The sequence below is a fragment of the Cibotium barometz genome, chromosome 32 (genome assembly GCF_041138505.1).
Source record: "Cibotium barometz isolate CiBa-2024 chromosome 32, ASM4113850v1, whole genome shotgun sequence".
In the NCBI taxonomy this organism is placed as follows: Eukaryota; Viridiplantae; Streptophyta; class Polypodiopsida; order Cyatheales; family Cibotiaceae; genus Cibotium; species Cibotium barometz.
Window position 1 is genome coordinate 27,651,551 of NC_141077.1, and position 18,226 is coordinate 27,669,776.

The 18,226-nt window shown below is 45.2% G+C and overlaps 2 protein-coding genes across 3 annotated transcripts in view; both read right to left on the reverse strand.

Annotated features, from left to right (window-relative positions):
- The window catches only part of LOC147620038 (C2 domain-containing protein At1g53590-like), a 77,705-nt gene that overhangs the window by 10,874 nt on the left and 48,605 nt on the right, over positions 1-18,226 (reverse strand). For both annotated transcript variants that reach the window (XM_086772176.1, XM_086772177.1), the window contains exon 9: positions 10,837-10,929. In XM_086772176.1, the coding sequence (XP_086628302.1) occupies positions 10,837-10,929 (93 nt within the window). The remainder of the gene's footprint in view (positions 1-10,836; positions 10,930-18,226) is intronic.
- LOC147620039 (uncharacterized) lies at positions 10,936-16,507 on the reverse strand. Its single transcript, XM_086772178.1, has 3 exons — positions 16,321-16,507; positions 15,916-16,237; positions 10,936-15,793 (listed from the first exon to the last, which is right to left on the reverse strand). The coding sequence occupies exons 1-3, from the start codon at positions 16,494-16,496 to the stop codon at positions 15,332-15,334; spliced, it is 960 nt and encodes a 319-aa protein (XP_086628304.1). The 5' UTR covers positions 16,497-16,507; the 3' UTR covers positions 10,936-15,331.

Genomic DNA, 18,226 nt, shown 5'->3' on the forward strand with positions numbered 1-18,226 from the left:
GTTGAATTGTCTTGGTTGATTAGAGGGAAGCACAGTGTGTTGCTTTTGTGGGACACAGATCTGTGTTTGAATCCTCTGTGCTAAGAGGTCTTGAGGGCTGCCAGATTGGACATGCAGGTTTACTCTCCTGGACTGGCTTTGTTGTACTCAGTTGTACAGTTCATTGAATTTGGATAAAGAAATACCGAAAGGGACGCCAAGCTTTGGGGCCAACAGGTGTCGATTTCCTTTCAGTTCTGGGGCATTCTAGCTCCTGTTAATTTGTTATTTATTTGGACTACAATTGGAAGGGTGACTGCTAGACTACCGCACTTTGGTTTCTACCAGAGGCCGGTTTCAATGTCCTTTTGATTTAGAACAATTCCTATGCAACTGCCACATGCATCATACTCAACACTGAATGGCTCTTGCAAATCAAGAATCACCAAAACTAGTCCCGATGTAATGGCACACTTGAGCTTAAGAAAAGCATCAATTTCAAATTTTGACCATTTAAACATAGCCTTTTTCTTTGTAAGTTCATGTAATGGCGAGGCAATCATTGCAAAATGAGATATAAACCTCTTGTAATATGAGCATAAACCAAGGAAACTACGAACTTCATGTACGAATATAAATCCGGCCAATCCTTAATGGCGTGGATCTTCACAGGATCCATTCGCACGCCATCTTTTGACACTGTGTGTCCAAGATAGTGAATCTTCGAGAGAAAAAATTCACTCCTTTTTGCCATTAATCATGAGCTTGTGTTTCCTCAATTCATCAAAGACCACTTTCAAGTGCGTCTTATGTTATTGCTCATCTTTCGAAAACACCAAAATGTCATCGAAAAAGATACCTGTAAAATGCTCTATAATTTCTAAGAATCCTGTCCATCATTCGGTTGAAGGTAGCCAAGCATTTGTCAGATCGAATGGCATAACCGAATACTCATAGAGTCCAAAAGATGTGCGAAAAGCTAGCTTATGTACATTTTGAGGCATCACTCTCACTTGATAACCACTCTTGAGATCAATGCGACTAAAACATGACGAACCATCCAATTTGTCCAAGATATCATCAATCCTCGGAATAGGAAACTAATTTTTTATGGTTATCTTATTAAGTGTCCTATAATCCATGCACATACGAATTGTTCCATCCTTCTTCTGCACAAGAAACGGGTGAACAAAATGGCGAGGAACTTGGTCGCACTAAACCCTTCTCTAAGAGTTCACCAACTTGCTTCATAATCTCCTCTTATTGACAAGCACTCACACGATATACCGGCCTATTAGGAGGTGAACTACCATGCACCAATTCAATATGATGATCCTCTAGCCATATACTCGGCAATGCATCAGCAAAACAATCTTTATACTCACTTCGAAAATTCAACCTATCAAAAGTAAGAGAATCTACATGCACATTGCTATGTTCCACATCATCGCGTACAAAAACCAAGTACGAAGAAACACTCTTTTTCATTGCATTATTGATTTGTACATGTGATACAATGCGGATAGTGTCACCCGATTCGCCTGCATCTATAAGATGCTCTTGGCAAAGAGAGTTTATTTGTTTTGTAGTTCTTGCGGGGTTCAAGGTGTGCATGCCACGGTTTGCCAAGCAACACATCACATCCATTGAGACGTGCAATAAGGAAGTTCTCATGGTTAAGATAACCCTGGATGTGAATTTGCAGCTTTCCAATGAGAGGAGTAACCTTCAAATCATTTTCAAAAAAAGCTGAACATGCATAAATTTCATGTCCCATGTCTCCCACTTCAATCCCCAAGGCAGCAACCATTTGAGTGGAGATGAAGTTGTCAATAAAGTACTCATCAAACATGAATAAGGCGAGCTAATCTTTAAGTTGCCCCCATGCTTTGCATACCACTCTATCTTTGCTTGCATGTCTTGTATTGCCTTGTACATCGGGCACCATACTCACATGCACTTTAGGCTCATCTGCTTTCTTGTCTTTATTGACACAATATGTGGTCTTTACTACCACATTTAAAGCATTTCGCCTCTCGCATGTATTGTGCCCTTTGCTACTAAGATAACCCATAAGTGCTCCTCTTGTTTCAAGGCTTCTTCTCCTGTACATTTTCCGCTTCAAAGCACTTTTGGCATCCTTAAAGTCCCTTTTTGGTGGCTGTCTACCTTTTTGCATGCTAAAACCAGCTTAGGTCAATCTTCGATTGAACCCATTTGACATTGAGTTGCTCAGAGGCTAAAGCTGAAGTTATGAGTTGTTAAAGAGTTTGATTGGGGTGAATTTCAAGTGCATTTTGGAAGATAGGTTACACCCCCAACTCAAACTTCCTCTTCTTTTCCTCTTCATAAAGGGAACCACTTCCAATAGTACTTTCCAAAATTTTGATACATAAGAAGTGATGGATTTTCTGACCCAACCAATCCCACTTTTTGCATATGTTCTTTCCAAAATTGGGAGGCAAAAACTGAGCATAAAATTTTCTTTTAAATTCATCCCGTGTAGCAATGGTATTGCCGGAAAGCTTCTCGGCTAACCACGAATGTGATGCAGTCCCCTTCATGTACATGCCAACATGTCTAAGCTTTGATCCCTCCATGAACTCTCCCTCATGAAAAGCAAGAAATCTCAAACTGGGAGATGAAAGATAGAGCTTTGTTAGAGTCATACTCGCCATGATAGTTCTCAAATTTTATAGATTTGTCTCCTTCCTTGAACTCTTTGGCCCTCTTGCTATGATGCACATCCTCCTCACCAATGTTGGCTCTTCTTTTGCCTTTGTGTCCATGAGGAATCTCACAGTTCAATTCCTTCCTTGTGGGAATCGAAACATGAGTCAGTTCCCTGCCATGTGTACCTAAAAGTGAAGAAGCATGCCTGTGAGATGGGATTCCATGACTAGTAGAGGCATGGCGAGAGGTTACGGACACCTCTTCTCTCTCTTGTTGAATTACAGATTTCAACTTTGCGGAAGCAGCTCCACGAGGGTTTAGATGAGGTGGCCTTTTGAACATAAGCTCACCCTCTTTTCCCTCCACCATGTCACCTTGACCTATGAGAAAAGAGAGTGACATCTCTCTTGGTTTGACACCCAATTCAAGTACAACAGTTTCCAACGCATCATTCACAAAAGCTGTGTGCGTTTGTGCATCCAATACCTGCTTAACTTCCAGATCTTCATGCAAGCTCTTCAATTGGGCACCTTTCTCATGTAGCTGTCTCTTGAGATTTTGCATCTCAACATGCATAGCATCAAGTTCATTAGTGTCTTGCACCTTCTCTTTACCACGGGACGGCTGTCCCTCATTTACACAATCACCACGGTCTTTCCCTTTACTAGGGGACGATCTTCCCTCATGGGCATAATCACCACGGGATGCATGAGATACTTTTTCAGCATAGTGTTCATCATTTACATGAGTTCCATGATGTATATCTTCGACAAAATGTTCTCCACAGGCTTGCCTTCTGGAGTATACACATTCACTCCACTACCTTAATGACTTGCCATAGTGTTTAAAAGCACTAACAATCAATGTATACAAGATAGGATCGTCTTCCACACAGAAAGGAGACAGATCCTAGGCTCTGATACCAATGTAATTGCCCCAAGTAGGGCTGAGTTCAATCTTGCCACACACTTAAACTATTAATACTATCAAACAAGATGAAATGGCACAAAACCAAATGAGATAGCAATGCTGAAATTTAAATGACACTACAATAGGGCCGGAAAGGGTTGACCCCCCTTGTAATATGTTTGTATTATCAAGGATTTCTCAAGATACAAGCTTCATGGGCATCACATGCCAGATTTCCAATGGCATCCATGCAACGTGCAAACATGTTTTGCCAAAGTAGAGGTTGATTCCACAGCTTTTGTCGCGAAGAACCTTACTCCCCAATCCCCAGTGTCTTGCCACAAGCAACTATGCTCCACTGGCATCCATACACAAGCATGTGTGTGCCAGGCCGAGCCATAGAAGACCTTAATGTTCAAGCACGCGGATGTAGAGTAGGTAGAGAGAATTTGTGAAAACTCTTACCGCTGAATTTTCTGGTTTTGAGAGAAGAAATCTACTTTTGATCAAATTGTCGGAGATAGAAATGCTCCAAAGCACTTTCAGCATGTAGATATCCATGAAATAGCAGTGTAGAAGGATTCCCAGGACCCAAGGGCTGGACAGCAGTAAGGGATCCATTTTCCGGCTGTCCCAAGAGCTGGAGAGGCACAAGAGCAAGCGAAAATGCAAGTTCTTGGACTGGTTTTGCTGAAAATCCACTTCCCTTATGCACACTAGAAGTTGGTGCCCACTTCCGATAGAGAGAGAGAGAGAGAGAAAGAAAGAAAGAAAGAGAGATTTTATTAACGTCTTCCAAAAGACCGAACTCGGCCTATGAGACAAATCGGTGTACCTGTATGGGGTATCCTCTGTCATCCCAACAAAATGAAAAAGTACTGAAATAAAAAGCTGAATCTGGGTGTGCAATAAGTACAATTAGTGGGGGAGGGGATGGAGCTCTACTACTAGGAGAATGCAAAGCTATATGCATGGAGTATACAATCATGATATGCAACCTAGCTAGCTCCATCCTGTACCATACTGGGGGTATAAAATGGTATACATCAATGAAGGGGGTGTCCACAGCTCCCTGAAGAACATGCCTGGGTGTGCTCTGAAGCGAGCCAGTCGCTCCGCACCCTCTCTGTGAAACTGAACTCTGATCTCTGTCATCTCTCTCTGGTATAGGCGTGGTGTCCGAAAGCCAGGTGTCCTCTGTCTCCTGCGGGCTCTGAGTGTCTCTGCTCTCTGGAGAGTAATTTCCTGCCGTGTAGGGGCTGGGAGTGGGATGGATCTCTGAAAAAATGTAGTAATCTGTGTCTGTCGTCCCCCCTCTGGAGCTGTCTGAGTCTGTAATGATGTCTCTCTGTGGCGCTGTATGTCTAGAATGAATCTCCCCAATATGCACTGGTCTGTTGCCTCAAAGATCTGGCGTAGGGAATGTGGCTCTCTGAATAAAATGGGATATCTCTCTCTGATGGCTGTATATTATGCTCTGCATCTGCATACATAATGCTCCTCACTGTCCACCTCCTCTCTGCACAATCTGCATACCCTCTCCTCTCGGGGGATCCGTGCTGCTCTGCCAGTCTCAATCTCCAATCGGTGTGATGAAACTCCAAGCTGACCAATAGCCACTCGGGAGCCGTGTGGTAAAAAGCCCTCCATGTATCTAGGCCTCTCTATAAATCCATCATCAATGATACTCATGAAGTGATCTCTGTAGTATAGCATCTTCGGTGGAAGAGGTTGTCTAGGCGATATCCATGTCTCTCGTGTATAGAGCTGCCATAGGTCCTGTCTCAATACTCTGTTCCTCTCACTAATATGTGGTGCATCCCTGTCATACTGGAATGGTGGTAGATGATCCATGTCTAGGCCATGCTGTGAGAACCAATGTGTGACCTGTGCATACCATGATCCTCTGTCTCCTGCCTCAGCCAGCTGTCTAGATGCCTCAAAAGCTCTGTATGACAATCTATCCTGTGGCATCTCTCTGAATCTGTCTAACAGGCATATAGTCTGAAATATGGCCTCTACCATCATAGGAGGCATAGCAAACTCTGCTCGGATAATGTTTGAGGGCCTGTGGTCTCTCTATCTGTGTCCACCAATGGGTAGCAAGGCCTGGCGCCCATACCGCTGCTCCATACATCAATGCCGGTGTGACTAATGTGTCAAATAGCCACCCCTTCGTCCGGGGCTCCTGAAAATGCGCCTGGTGGCACTGTCTCTCTAGCATAGCCAATGCTGCATATCCCCCGTGTCAATCTAGCTCTGCTTGCTGAACCCATGGTGAAGCGTGTGGCTACTACAGAGAAGGCAACCCCTAGGTACACATATGATGTCACCACCTCCACCTGGCGTCCTGCGAGAGTGAATGTCAGCTGACTCCTGCCCTGTCTCGATGTATGAAAGACCATAACCTTAGTTTTCCCAAGGTTCACAGTAAGACCCCTCTGTGTGCAGAAATCATCGAGTGCATGTAGATGCTGCTGTAGACCACCTGGAGACTCAGACACTAATACAATATCATCAACATAAAGCATAATATGTACTGAGGTACCTGCTAAATCAACTCCATCTCCGCCTCCCCGTGTAATGAAGTCAGCCACCTCATCAATGTATAACCCAAATAGCGTGGGGGAAAGTGGGCATCCTTGCTTCACACCAATGGTGCTAGCAATAGTCTCGGACATACCTCCTGGACATCTGACTCGCCCAAAAACCTGCTCATATAATGCATAGATGCCCCATGTCATATCTGCTGGTATGCCAAGAGACTGCAGGCGCTGAAAGAGCCTCTCTCGTGGTACTGTGTCAAATGCCTTGCGGAAATCCACAAAGCAGCCATAGAGCTTTCTCTTCCTCACTCTGGCCTGATCAATCATACATCTCAAAGTGAATACATGGTCAGTGGTAGAGAAAGCTCTCCTGAAGCCTGCCTACCCTGATGAGCGTAAACCTGCTCGCTCAGCATATAAGCTAAGCTCTTGCTCCAACACTGCACCATAGAGTTTGGCCAGCACGTGGCCAACCATAACCGTCCTGTAGTTGCTCGGATCGAGCATATCCCCTGTTTTGTGAATCGGCACAATGGTGTGCATCGTCCACTCCGCAGGCAAACCCTCTGCTAGTACCCTGTTAAACAGGTGTGCAAGAAAAGGAGCCAAAGAATCTACTGTATATATGAGATGCTCACCCTGCAAGCCCATATGGTCGGCGGCCCGTCCATGCTGTAGGCGGCGGATAGCTTCCTATACCATCGAGTGGGTAAAGAAGCTAGCTGTGGTAGGTCGAGGCTCCTGTGGCTGAGGTATAGGTGGCTGCTGTGGGGCGTGGTATAGGCCCTCTGCATATGTGTGCCATGTCTGTGGGTCTGCAGTAGGTATCGGTGTCCGGGGCTCTCTGAAGTGCTGCCATGAGACACGGCTATCTCTACTCATTAAGAAATGAAAGATCTCTAGCTCCTGTATCTCTGCGAAGCCCCGCCTTTTGCGGCGAGTAAGTCTCGTCATCTCTCTCCTCGACTCCTGCTCTGTGATGGCTCCCAAGGCTCTCTGTATGCGGAGCCGTGAGTATAGGGCTCTGCACTCGTCATCGTACCATCTGTTCTAGGACATAGTCCCAGATCTTGCAGGCTCTCCTGAGTGGACACGATGTGGGAAGCTCTGTAATGCAGCCGTGTGTAGGAGTGATGCCAACTGGGCTGTAATGGTATCCATAGGTGCCAGGGGATCCATGAGTAGGAGCCCATCCTCTACTCTGCCAATGTATATGTCTGCCATGTCATGTGTGAAGTAGATGGTAGTGTGTGGCGTCGGTATGTCGGGGGCTGGTGATACTGCTGATCCGGCTAGTGAAAATGCCAAGTATGTATGATTTGCCCCAATAGGACGAGGTGGAATGGAGGTGACAAGCTGTGATGCCTCCAAAGACCCCATAATGTAGTCTACCACCGTGCCTCCGGTCCGTGTATGACCCCCATGTGGGAAGCATGTCAGCCCTCCTGATCCCGGCCACTGTAGCATCTCGTTATAAAGAACGAGACGATGCCTGGCTCCCAACTCTAGTAAGTGGTCCCCATAATGTCCTCTGTCTGGTCCAGTGTCCTCTGATGCCCGACTAGCGGCTATCTCCTCTAGATCCACAGGGTGGAGAATCTCCATGTCATCATAGTCATACACCTCACACTGTCTGCTCTGTGTGTGGGCATTGAAGTCGCCCGTAAGAAATACTTTCCCTAGTGTAGAATAATGCATAATCTCCTCTGATAGACAAGTGTATGGTGAGGCTCCTGTCTCCTCCTCCTATGGCATGTCCTCTCTAATGACATAGGAGGATCCTGATGGAGAAAAGTAACATAGAGCTATGTATATAACCCTGTCCTGTGAGAGCTGTAAGCTGATCCACATGTATCTGACCTCTGGATCCTATGCTACCACTCTCAGTCTCCCCTGTAGCTCCCGTCTGAATAGAACTGCTACTCCCACCGACCCTCTCGAGGTACCCTGGCGTGTGGTCCTCCTGTATGCTGACTCCCACTGGAATCCCTCTACTCGAGGTAGCCCTCTCTCTGGGCTCTGATGTGTCTCTGTCAGAAGTATGATGTCTCTCCCCACCATAACATGCTCCAGTCGTCCAAGCTGCACCCATAGTGAACCATTACAGTTCCATACTGCCATGTGTGTCTCTGTCAGTGGCCTGGTCTGTGTCCCATAGGCCCCAAACCGCTAATCCATGATGACCCGACCATCTCGATAGAAGGCCTTCTTGCCTTCTCTCCTCACGTGTAAGACTCGTGGCATGCAAGCTCTCCTATGCTCAAGCTGCATCCTCGTGAGATCATCATCCAAGAAAATAGGAGCTCCCTCTAAACCTCGTAGTATGACCCTCTTCCTCATGAAGGTGACCCTCTCCGTCTCTCCTGCAAACTGTAGGATGAGGGCTCGCTTGCGTGTTGAGTCTTTCCTGGCTCTCCGTGCTTTGGTGAAGGGGAGAGGGTGCTCTTCCCTGTAGCCAAGCTTCATGCATAGAAGCTGTCCATCTTTCTCGGGAGTGGAGTCGGGTGTCTCGGCTATACCTGTGACTCGAATGTTGAGGCGGCAGGCATGCCTCATCTTCTCCTCCTCAATGGTGGTGTGAATGAGAGAGAGAGAGAGAGAGAGAGAGAGAGAGAGGTTTCCAAACTGATAATGGCTAGCCACTGGTCCACCTCATCATAGGCCACACCTCTCCCATAAGTGGGAGGATGCCCGTCCACACCACTTTATAATTTGGGTGCCTGTTTATTAGCCTACCCGGCCGGAGTGCCCAAACTCACTTATAAGCTGTCTGCCCATACATTGATGAATGAAGTGTGAGTGAAAGTCGCTTATAACTTGTCTGGACTTCAACATAATCATCTTTAACCACAAGAACTTTAGATTCCGGAGATGTGATGTCAACTTCAAGAGTTGAATTTTTTTAAATAATGATCTTCATCACCAGATCGGCTAGACCCACCTCGTCAAATGAAGAGCGGTTAAGACTAGACTTTGGCCACTCCTACAAACTTGGCTTGATGATAGGCTTGACCTCTACCTCTAGTAAGCATCAGACAAGAAAGGTGGGAGGTTCAAATCCATGGAATTCCATCAAGTGGAGAAGGGAAACTGGTTAGATGCCCATTGGAGGACGACACCTGGTATTGAGCGCAGCCAAGCCAACAGGATGCAGTGTTTGCTGGAGGAGGAGCATACCATCAGCCACAGCACACACTGGTTGCTGGTGAAGAAGGGTGTGCACACATTATATAAGTATGTCAGAATCACTTTGAAGAATACTAAGAGTGCTCTGGTAACAATGTGAAGACTATTGTTTGTCTTGGCTACTCAATTGAAAATAATTAAGACTGAATTCTGAAATTAGAGTAGGGTAGAGCAGAAAACAAGGTGTGTTTTGCATTGATGCATAAGGCTCTCTTAAAAAGACTAAGAAGAGTTACAATGAGAAGTCACCCGAAGGGTCATGCCCATTGCCTAGAGATATGACCTTCCATGAATAGGTGTGAGCCTTGATAAATAGATGTGTCTATTTACGTAACCTTCTTTCTGGTCCATAGAATAATTAATAAATAACTAAAGTAATTAAGGAGTTAAGTTATGAATTGCAGCATTCTTAAGGTAGTCCTAGTCAAAGCTTTGATAGTGAGGTTGACAACAAACTTGATGATAGAAGTGCACAAATAAGAGCCCAAAAAGGTGACGATGAAGATTTGGGCATTTTAAAACCCCAAGGCCTGATTAAGGATGACTCTAGTACATGGTTCTACCAAAATAAAAAGAAAGAGTGAAGATTTTGTCAACATGTGCTCGTTAAGGCTGTTCCTCTCTGAAGAGAGTGAGAGGGAGAGAGAGGTTTATTAACGTCGGAAAGGGGAAAGGGGGGGGGGGTGTGGGGGGGAGACAAACCGGACCAGGGGCAAAACTGCCCATGAGACCAATGATGATACCATCTGTGGCTAGAACCTCTCTACCTGTGCCCTGATCTGTTGCACTTGTGTCTCCTTGCCCTAGTCTGGCTCTCTAGCTCAGCATTGTCCAATGCACTGGAAGAACACTGGCTGTGTTCTTCTCACCTCCTCTACTCTGAATGTTTGTAACAAATGTAAAGATGATGAGAGAAAGAAAGAAAGATATGTTAAGCGTCCACTAAAGACCGAATGGGCCTATGAGACCAAAGTGATACAATAATGCCCACGGCATATCTTATCATGGAACAGAAAATAAAATATAACAAAACAAAACTATCTCACTGGAGACAGACAGAGATCCACTAAATATGTGGGGCATCGGTTAATCTCTATACGCAAAAAGCAGTAACTTAATCCTGTCATTCACCTAATCTTTCACTTTTCTGCATTACGTTTGCATGTTTAATTCATGAGAATGTTTGTAACAAATGTAAAGATGATGAGAGAAAGAAAGAAAGATATGTTAAGCGTCCACTAAAGACCGAATGGGCCTATGAGACCAAAGTGATACAATAATGCCCACAGCATATCTCATCATGGAACAGAAAATAAAATATAACAAAACAAAACTATCTCACTGGAGACAGACACAGATCCACTAAATATGTGGGGCATCGGTTAATCTCTATACGCAAAAAGCAGTAACTTAATCCTGTCATTCACCTAAATCTTTCACTTTTCTGCATTACGTTTGCATGTTTAATTCATGAGATTTGTCAGACTTGAAATATTAACCAAAGCAAGTGAAACTCTGACTCTACACTGAGCAGTAAGTTTACCATTTGCATCAGAAGGCTTCAGGTCTGACGCCTCAAGAATCTCTAGGTGTACGGCAGCAATTGGAGCCTTTTCTTGTATCTCAAACCAGTTATCTGAAACATCATGAAACAACTCCAAAGGACAAATAGTCAGAATAGTTAAAACGTTAGCATTTTACCTCCTTAATGAAATGCCCTGTCATATAAAATCCTCATATATCCGAGTTAATCAAATGCTACTGTTTGTATATCTGCCTAGTACCTTGGAATGCATAAAGTAGAGCTACCATCTACCGTTACAAATGAATCCTTTGGAGCCAGAGACAATCCGAACTAATCAAATGTTACTGTTTGTATAGCTACCTAGCACCTTGGAGTACATAAAGTAGAGCTACCATCTACCGTTACAAATGATTCCTTTGGAGCCAGAGACATACACAGGCTGGTATATCAATGTTGCAACAGATTACATCTATTCGACACCACTTAGAGGAAGCTCCATCCTTGGAGAAAAGCACCTCTGCTCCTCACCATCCAGTACTCGTCAAATCAGCTAAAATAAGAAAGGTAACTAGAGCTGGACCCAGCTTGTCACGTACACTCTTCTGAGGTGTGACGTGGACATGCTTCTACCCATTGGCCAGCTCAGAGATCAAGCACATGGCCAGATTCATGTGTATGTAAGGGCAATTGTGCCAAGTCATTGCATCCAATGGGCAGCCAAGTGTGAACAACATTATTATTATTACGGTGTGAACAACCTAGATTAGGCTTCGCCAGCCAACTAGCCCAAAAGTCACTATAAATAGGGAGCTATGGCTGAGGGTCATATGAGTCATTCATTCATTCATCACTGAGACATTGAGAGCCCAAGAGCTTTGCTAACATTTAGTATCTCTATTCCATTGTAAATATGTCATGCACATGATTACATAAGTAGGTTAGGTCATCTCTCCATCTACTGTGTATCTTGCATGAAGAAGAAGTATGTGCATGGGTTCGAAACCCTGATTAAATCTTCAGATTTATCATGATAAACGAATCCAAAACTTCTTTCAAAAGCAACCATGTTACATTGGTATCAGAGCGTCACATTTTTCTTTTTTCGGAAAGCGACTTCTATTAAGTATGAAAAAATGTACAAGACGTGGATTTTCTTTTACTGGAAAAGAGACTTCTAGGAAGTATGAAAAAAATTTCCAAGAAGGGAGATTTCAAACCAAGCAAAGGGGAAGTCTCCACCAATCTGGTGCCTTGGGCTGCCAGCAAGGTACAATATGAGAGAGAGTGAAAAAGATGCCATGATCCCATTCTTTCATGAATTGGCCACATTTTCTCTCTGCAACCCTCCAATGTCTTTGGATCCTCGCCCAAGTGGCCATGAGCGTGTGGATAATATCAAATTAGATCCTGCAAACGCATTGTGTATCATAAACCAAAGTGCCCTCCATTGCTTGAGTGCTTCTAGCCTTCCAAATGTGCCAGGCTGTGATGCTAGCAATGATCTTTCATGCAGTGTCCTATCTATGTGCTAGATGTATGTAGCCTGACTCTAGCATGTCTTGAAGACGGCACCGCCGACCCACTCCATGGATAGCCCACATGACCATCCCTAGGTAACCCCACATAACCATATCTCTATCATTCCCTTCAAACCTAATTTGCAGGCCCACCGACTGTGTCAGCCAAACAATAGCACCAAAACAATTGTAGGCTCCCTCCTCATCCCTCCAAAAAGGTGTGCTATTGCAATCCAAATCCTCTGTGCCTCCCTACACTCCCATGAACAATGGTAGACTGTCTCTGGAGCTTCTCCACATCTCAAACAAGCTAAGCCAGCACCAACGACAAAAGGGAGATTGCAAACCAACAATGAGGAAATCTCAACCAATCAAGTCCCTTGCGCTACCAACAAGGTCCCATATGAGTGACAATGAAAAAGATGCCATGCTCCCACTGTCTCATAAACTACTTATGTCATCAAAAAGGGTTTTCTTATGATGCAAACCCGTTTATGTGAGACAGGATTTTGAGGCCAAAAGTGACTACAACTCAAGTTTGGGAGAAGCTACTTCTATTGGCCTAGCAGAAAGGACATTAAGCTATATGTTCGAGAATGTTTAGTCTGCTAGAAGGTCAAGTTTGATCGACATAAGCAAGCAAGACTATTGCACCCATTGGATGTTCTATGGGAGAGTATTGCTACAGATTTTATCTTTGGATGCTTTCTCTCACAGACCTTGAAGATCCCTTAATTTTGCCCAAGTGGCCATTATGAGGGTGTGGATAATCTCACTCCAAATCTTGTGCAAATGCACTGTGTATCATAAACCAAAGTGCCCTCAATGGCCTCAATGTATCTAGTCTCCAAATGTGCCAGGCTGCAATGCTAGCAAAAATCTCCAATGCATTCTCCAACCTCTATGCAAGTGGGATGTACCTAACCAAATGATAGCACCAAAAGAAATGTAAGCATGCCTCCTCATCCTTCCAAAGATGCTCCTATCACAATCCAAATCCTCTATGCTTCCTTGCACTCCCATAAGCAATGGTAGACTATCTCTGTGCGTCCAAATCCTCTGTGCTTCCCTACACTCCCATAAACAATGGTAGACGGTCTCTGTGCTTCCAAATCTTTTGTGCTTCCCTGCATTGCCATAAATATCTATGTTATCCCCAGGGGAAGAACTGTCCCAAAGCCTCTTCCAAAAATGTGAGAGAGCGTGGTTAGAGGCCTTGAGACTGCCACTGTCCTGCTGCTGCCGGATCCTTTAGCCAAGCTGTGCGGTGTATGTAAAAAATGGGGTACCTAGAGTCTCCTCTCCCTGTCTGCAAGATCACACCCACTCCCCTGGGTCCCACTGGAGGTGCATGATGGGCTGGCTCTAAAAAACCATAAACGCCAGAGTCTAGCCGCCTTGGCCAGTGGTGGGTCAATGTATGGAATCCGATCACCCTCACCCTCTGTAGCGTGCATGCCCTGAAGTCCTCCAAGGGGGCTCTAATCTCACAACCATGAGGTCCAATCAAAAAAGTGAGCAAGGCAGTGCTCTCATCCGCGCCATGAACTGCCAAGAGAATATCATGCCTAGTAAGCACTCCCAGCTTGCCGGGGAATAGACTCAGGTATCGGGATCAGCCACTCCGGAGGAATGGTAGAGTTGATGTCGAGGCTCAGACTGTCTCTACCCCGGATCCCAGTCAGGCCTCGGTAAAGATGTGGTTTTGACCCCGGACCTAAGCAAACGCTCTATGGGCTTTTTGTGTAAAAGGGGACTTTTCCACTCATCAAAGGAAGGAAATAGTCCAGATCATGTGTTTACTCTCTTGTTTGTTCTAGTCATTGGCATTCAGTTCAGCTACAGTGTAGCCCAATTTTGGCTGTAGCTCATTGTTTCTAGGGTTTCTATTATGCTATTTAGGATAGGGATTTATCCTACCGTTTTCTTCATTTTAGGGGTTCGTCATCAATAAGGAGGGTTACTGCTGCTTAGGGCTTCGTGAGAGTGTCTGCAGTACTACTGAGGGGTCATCACCAATGTGAAGGACTGTTTGTCCAGACGCCCAATGCTCCTGTGTGGTGGTTCGTTGCTCGCAATGTGCTGCCATTGCTCTCATCTATCTACTTGACTACTATACATGCCCCGCTCTCCTCGCCACCCCTCTACGCAACTCCTAGCTCCTTGCCCCCTTCACACACATGCCTCCACTTGTTCACCCGTCTCCCTGTGCATCATTGTCACCTTCCAACAACTCGTCCCCACCTCGTCTCTCCTACGTCTCCCACCTACCCTCACCAGTTCCTCACTGCTTGCCGGTATTTCCTCTCCTTCATTGGTGGCCATGGGAACGATGCACTGTGTGCCTAGCCGTTGCAAGAAGCTACACATTGCTGTCCGCCATTTCACATCTCAGCCACACATTTCCCTTTCACATAAACTTCCTGGCGTCCTTGCAAAAAGATACACACTGGTGATGTGTCACTTGAGGCTTGGCTTTAACCTGTGTATCAGCTGCCTCACTCCTTGCTTATCGCCCTTCGTCACACCTTGCTTATCACACCATTCTCCTGTTATCACCCATCTTGCTCAACTGGTTTACTCTTTTGGCAACAAAGTCGTGACTCGTAAGCATAGTTGCCATGCGTTTCAGAAACGGCAGGTATGAAACGGGTTTCATACGTTTTGAAACGTTTCATAAAAGGTAAGAAACGGGTAAAAAAAGGTTTCATACAAAACAGAAAAAACATGTATATTTTTTACTTGAAATATACAAAAGAAAAAAATATTGACAGAACTTTTAAGAGACCACATTGAATTCATTTCAATAAAAACAGAATACATGTAAGATATGATGATATCACAAATCACGTGGGTGATCACTGATGACTAAACAAAAATCAAAAAGCATCACCACATGGGTGATGATTCATGACTCTAAATCCAAGATCAAAATAAATAACATGTCCAAAGTTCAAACTAAATAACATGTCCAAATAAAATGATACTGGCAGCTGCTAGCTACTATCTGCATCCTCATGCTCATCCTCATCTGCATCTTCTGCCTCTGCAGCCTCACTCTCAAGGTCACTGCCGGTAGCCGAGTCCTCAAAGGCCTCATCCTCTAGAGGTGCAGGTGCACCACTAGTACTAGCCTCTCGAGAAGATCGTGTAGTGCGAGCCGGAGCCATGATCTCCTCATAGAGCATAGAATAGATGTCTCTCTCCTCCTGAGGAATGTCGGGAATCTCCTTGCACTTCATGATATCAATCTTGTCTGGATTCACTTGGCGAGGCTCAATGGGATGACCCTTTTGTTCTAGCAATCGGAGATTGCAATGACAAAAGACAAGCCTCTCCAATTGTGCTGAGGACAGTCTATTTCTCTTTTTCGTGTGAAAAAGAGCCCATGTACTCCAGTTTCTCTCACAAGGCCCTGAACTGCAATCCTGGGAGAGAACTCTCAGTGCAATCCGTCTCTACATTGCACAAAAAAGAATGTTAAGTTAGAGTCAAAAAGACAGTAGCATTTGAATGTAGATTTTGAACGAATAGGACTCACGAGACAAAGATACAAGATTCAAGAATCAAGAAACCTTACCAAGTTGGGTGTCCCAATACCGTATTTCTCCCACCAAGACACTGGCTCCAACTGTGTCTCCCTAAGCAATGCAGTAGCTCGCCCAAACATATGGCTACCGTTGCGGTAAATGAGAAGCTCATCCTCGAGCTTTCTCATCAGCTGTATATCACCTCCCACTCCCACCAACTTGGTGATGTACTCGATCCATCCTGACTCTAGCTCCTCATTGAGGTATTGCTCCTCATTCCTCCAAAGGGGATGCAAAATGTGAGCAACAGCATGGATTGGCCTATGAAACCAATCCCAACGCCGATTCCAGATCTCCTTAATATCTTGAACTCTGCATGTAACATGTGACACACATAAGAGATCAAGATTTATAAAATAACTCAAAGACTAAAGTTAAAGCCCAAGGGTGAGCACCTGTCACGCGACAAGGTAGTGAAATCATTGAGAGCTTCACCAATTCTGTCCATGAACTCATAAAGCAGCCCAATGGTACTTCCCTCCATGTCTGTGAGCCGAAGGACACTATACATGGGCTGAAGTGTCTTCACAAGTCCCTCTGCATCCTGCCACCAAGTATCTCTCATGACCATACGAGAGAATGCTATAGACTTGGGCTCATCCTTGTCCTCCCATGCTGTCCACTCACGACACACAACAGTGCGTAATAAGCCATGTCGCACTCTCACTAGTCTCTCCACCACAATAAACATATATGCAAACCGAGTTTTGGAGGGCTTTAGAAGCTCAAGATCACTATTGGCCCTGTACATGCTCAAAACCTTTGGCCTCTTTGTGACAAAGTTCACCATGGTAGATGCAGCTGAAAATACATGGCTCACCCAATCAAGCTTTCCCACATCCTCAATCATCAAGTCAAGGCTGTGTGCTGCACAAGGTGTCCACACAATCTTGGGGAACTCCTCCTCTAACATCCTGCCCATGGATACACAATTGGACCCATTGTCCGTGATCACCTGCACAATGTTATCAGGCCCAATTTCATTGATTGCCTGGCGCATGTGGGACATAATGAACTCCCCTGTAACCACTATCCCTGGCACCGATGCATCTATGGCACGAATGAACATTGTGCCTTTGCAGGAGGACACAAGAATGTTGTACACATTTCTCTTCCGCGCATCTGTCCATCCATCACAAAGCAAAGTACAACCATACTTTGCCCAAGTGGCCTTGAGAGGCTCCATCTCCATCTCCACAGCCAGTTGCTCCTTGCGAAGCTCAGTAGTGCGCAATGTCTCGTAGGAGGGGCCATCCCACTCACACCCAATGCGGGAGATAGCTCTCATTGCCTTCTTCCATCGAGGAGTCCAGACAATGTGGAAGGATAATCCACATTGAATAAACAACTTCATCAACTCCCTCGTTGCCTCTTTCATGGCAGCCTTTTGCATCCCTGCCTGTACATGTCCTTTCTTGAACACTGGAAGACTAGTTCTTTTGGCTCGAGGTGCCGAGCTAGAACCACCTGCAACCTCACCACTGGTATCTTCCTCTCTGATACTGCGAGTCCTCTTGGAGACACTTTGACGTGCTTCAGGCTCTCCCAGATTGGGGATATCCTCAAGGGGGATACCTAGCTGCATGGCCTTCCAAGCCTTGAGGCTATCATAGATTTCTTGTGGCACATGCTTACATGGCCCAATGCCGGAACCCTTTGTTTGTGAGAAATGTGCCTTCAACCTGGTGACACTGCCATGGTGCTTATCAGCACAAAAGTTGCATTTCCACTTTCCGGAGCCTGAGCCACCATATCTAGACTCGAAGGTGACATTGTTCCAAAGAGAATCACCTGTTCGAGGCATCCTACAAGACGAGGATAAATGCAGATTGTTGGCCCTGCAAGTGCGACACCGTGGAAGATATGCCATAAATATTGATGGAAGAGAAAAAAGTGTGCTGTTTTGTGAGTTGTGCAGAGAAAACCAACTTAAAGCAAAACAGGACTTTACCCCTTTGGAAGACCTCCACAAGGCCCAAGGACACCAAGGAGCTGGGGGTCGACAGATGCGATGGAAGGACAAGAAGGATGGCACACAAATCGGCGAACTCGCATGCGGCGGCCACTGGGAAGCGTGATAATATGCGCCGTACGAATCCAGGAAAGAAACGTTTTTTAAGGTTTTTAAAAACTGCATGTTTTATGAAACGCGTTTCATACTGTACGAAACGTTTAGAAACGTTTCGTACGTTTCAAAAGTGTATGAAACGCGTTTCTATGCAACACTGCTCGTAAGGCACAGAAAAACTTCTTGAAGAAGCAAAGTCCACAAGCATACAGCTACAAGGCTGCCAAGTCCCA

Excerpts from the sequence above, each read along its gene's own strand:
- LOC147620039 (XM_086772178.1), bottom strand. The coding sequence starts at position 16,496 with ATGGTCATGAGAGATACTTGGTGGCAGGATGCAGAGGGACTTGTGAAG. Across the intron at positions 16,238-16,320 it reads ACTACCTTGTCGCGTGACAG|AGTTCAAGATATTAAGGAGA; the intron begins GTGCTCACCCTT and ends TGTTACATGCAG. Across the intron at positions 15,794-15,915 it reads GTATTGGGACACCCAACTTG|AGACGGATTGCACTGAGAGT; the intron begins GTAAGGTTTCTT and ends TGTGCAATGTAG.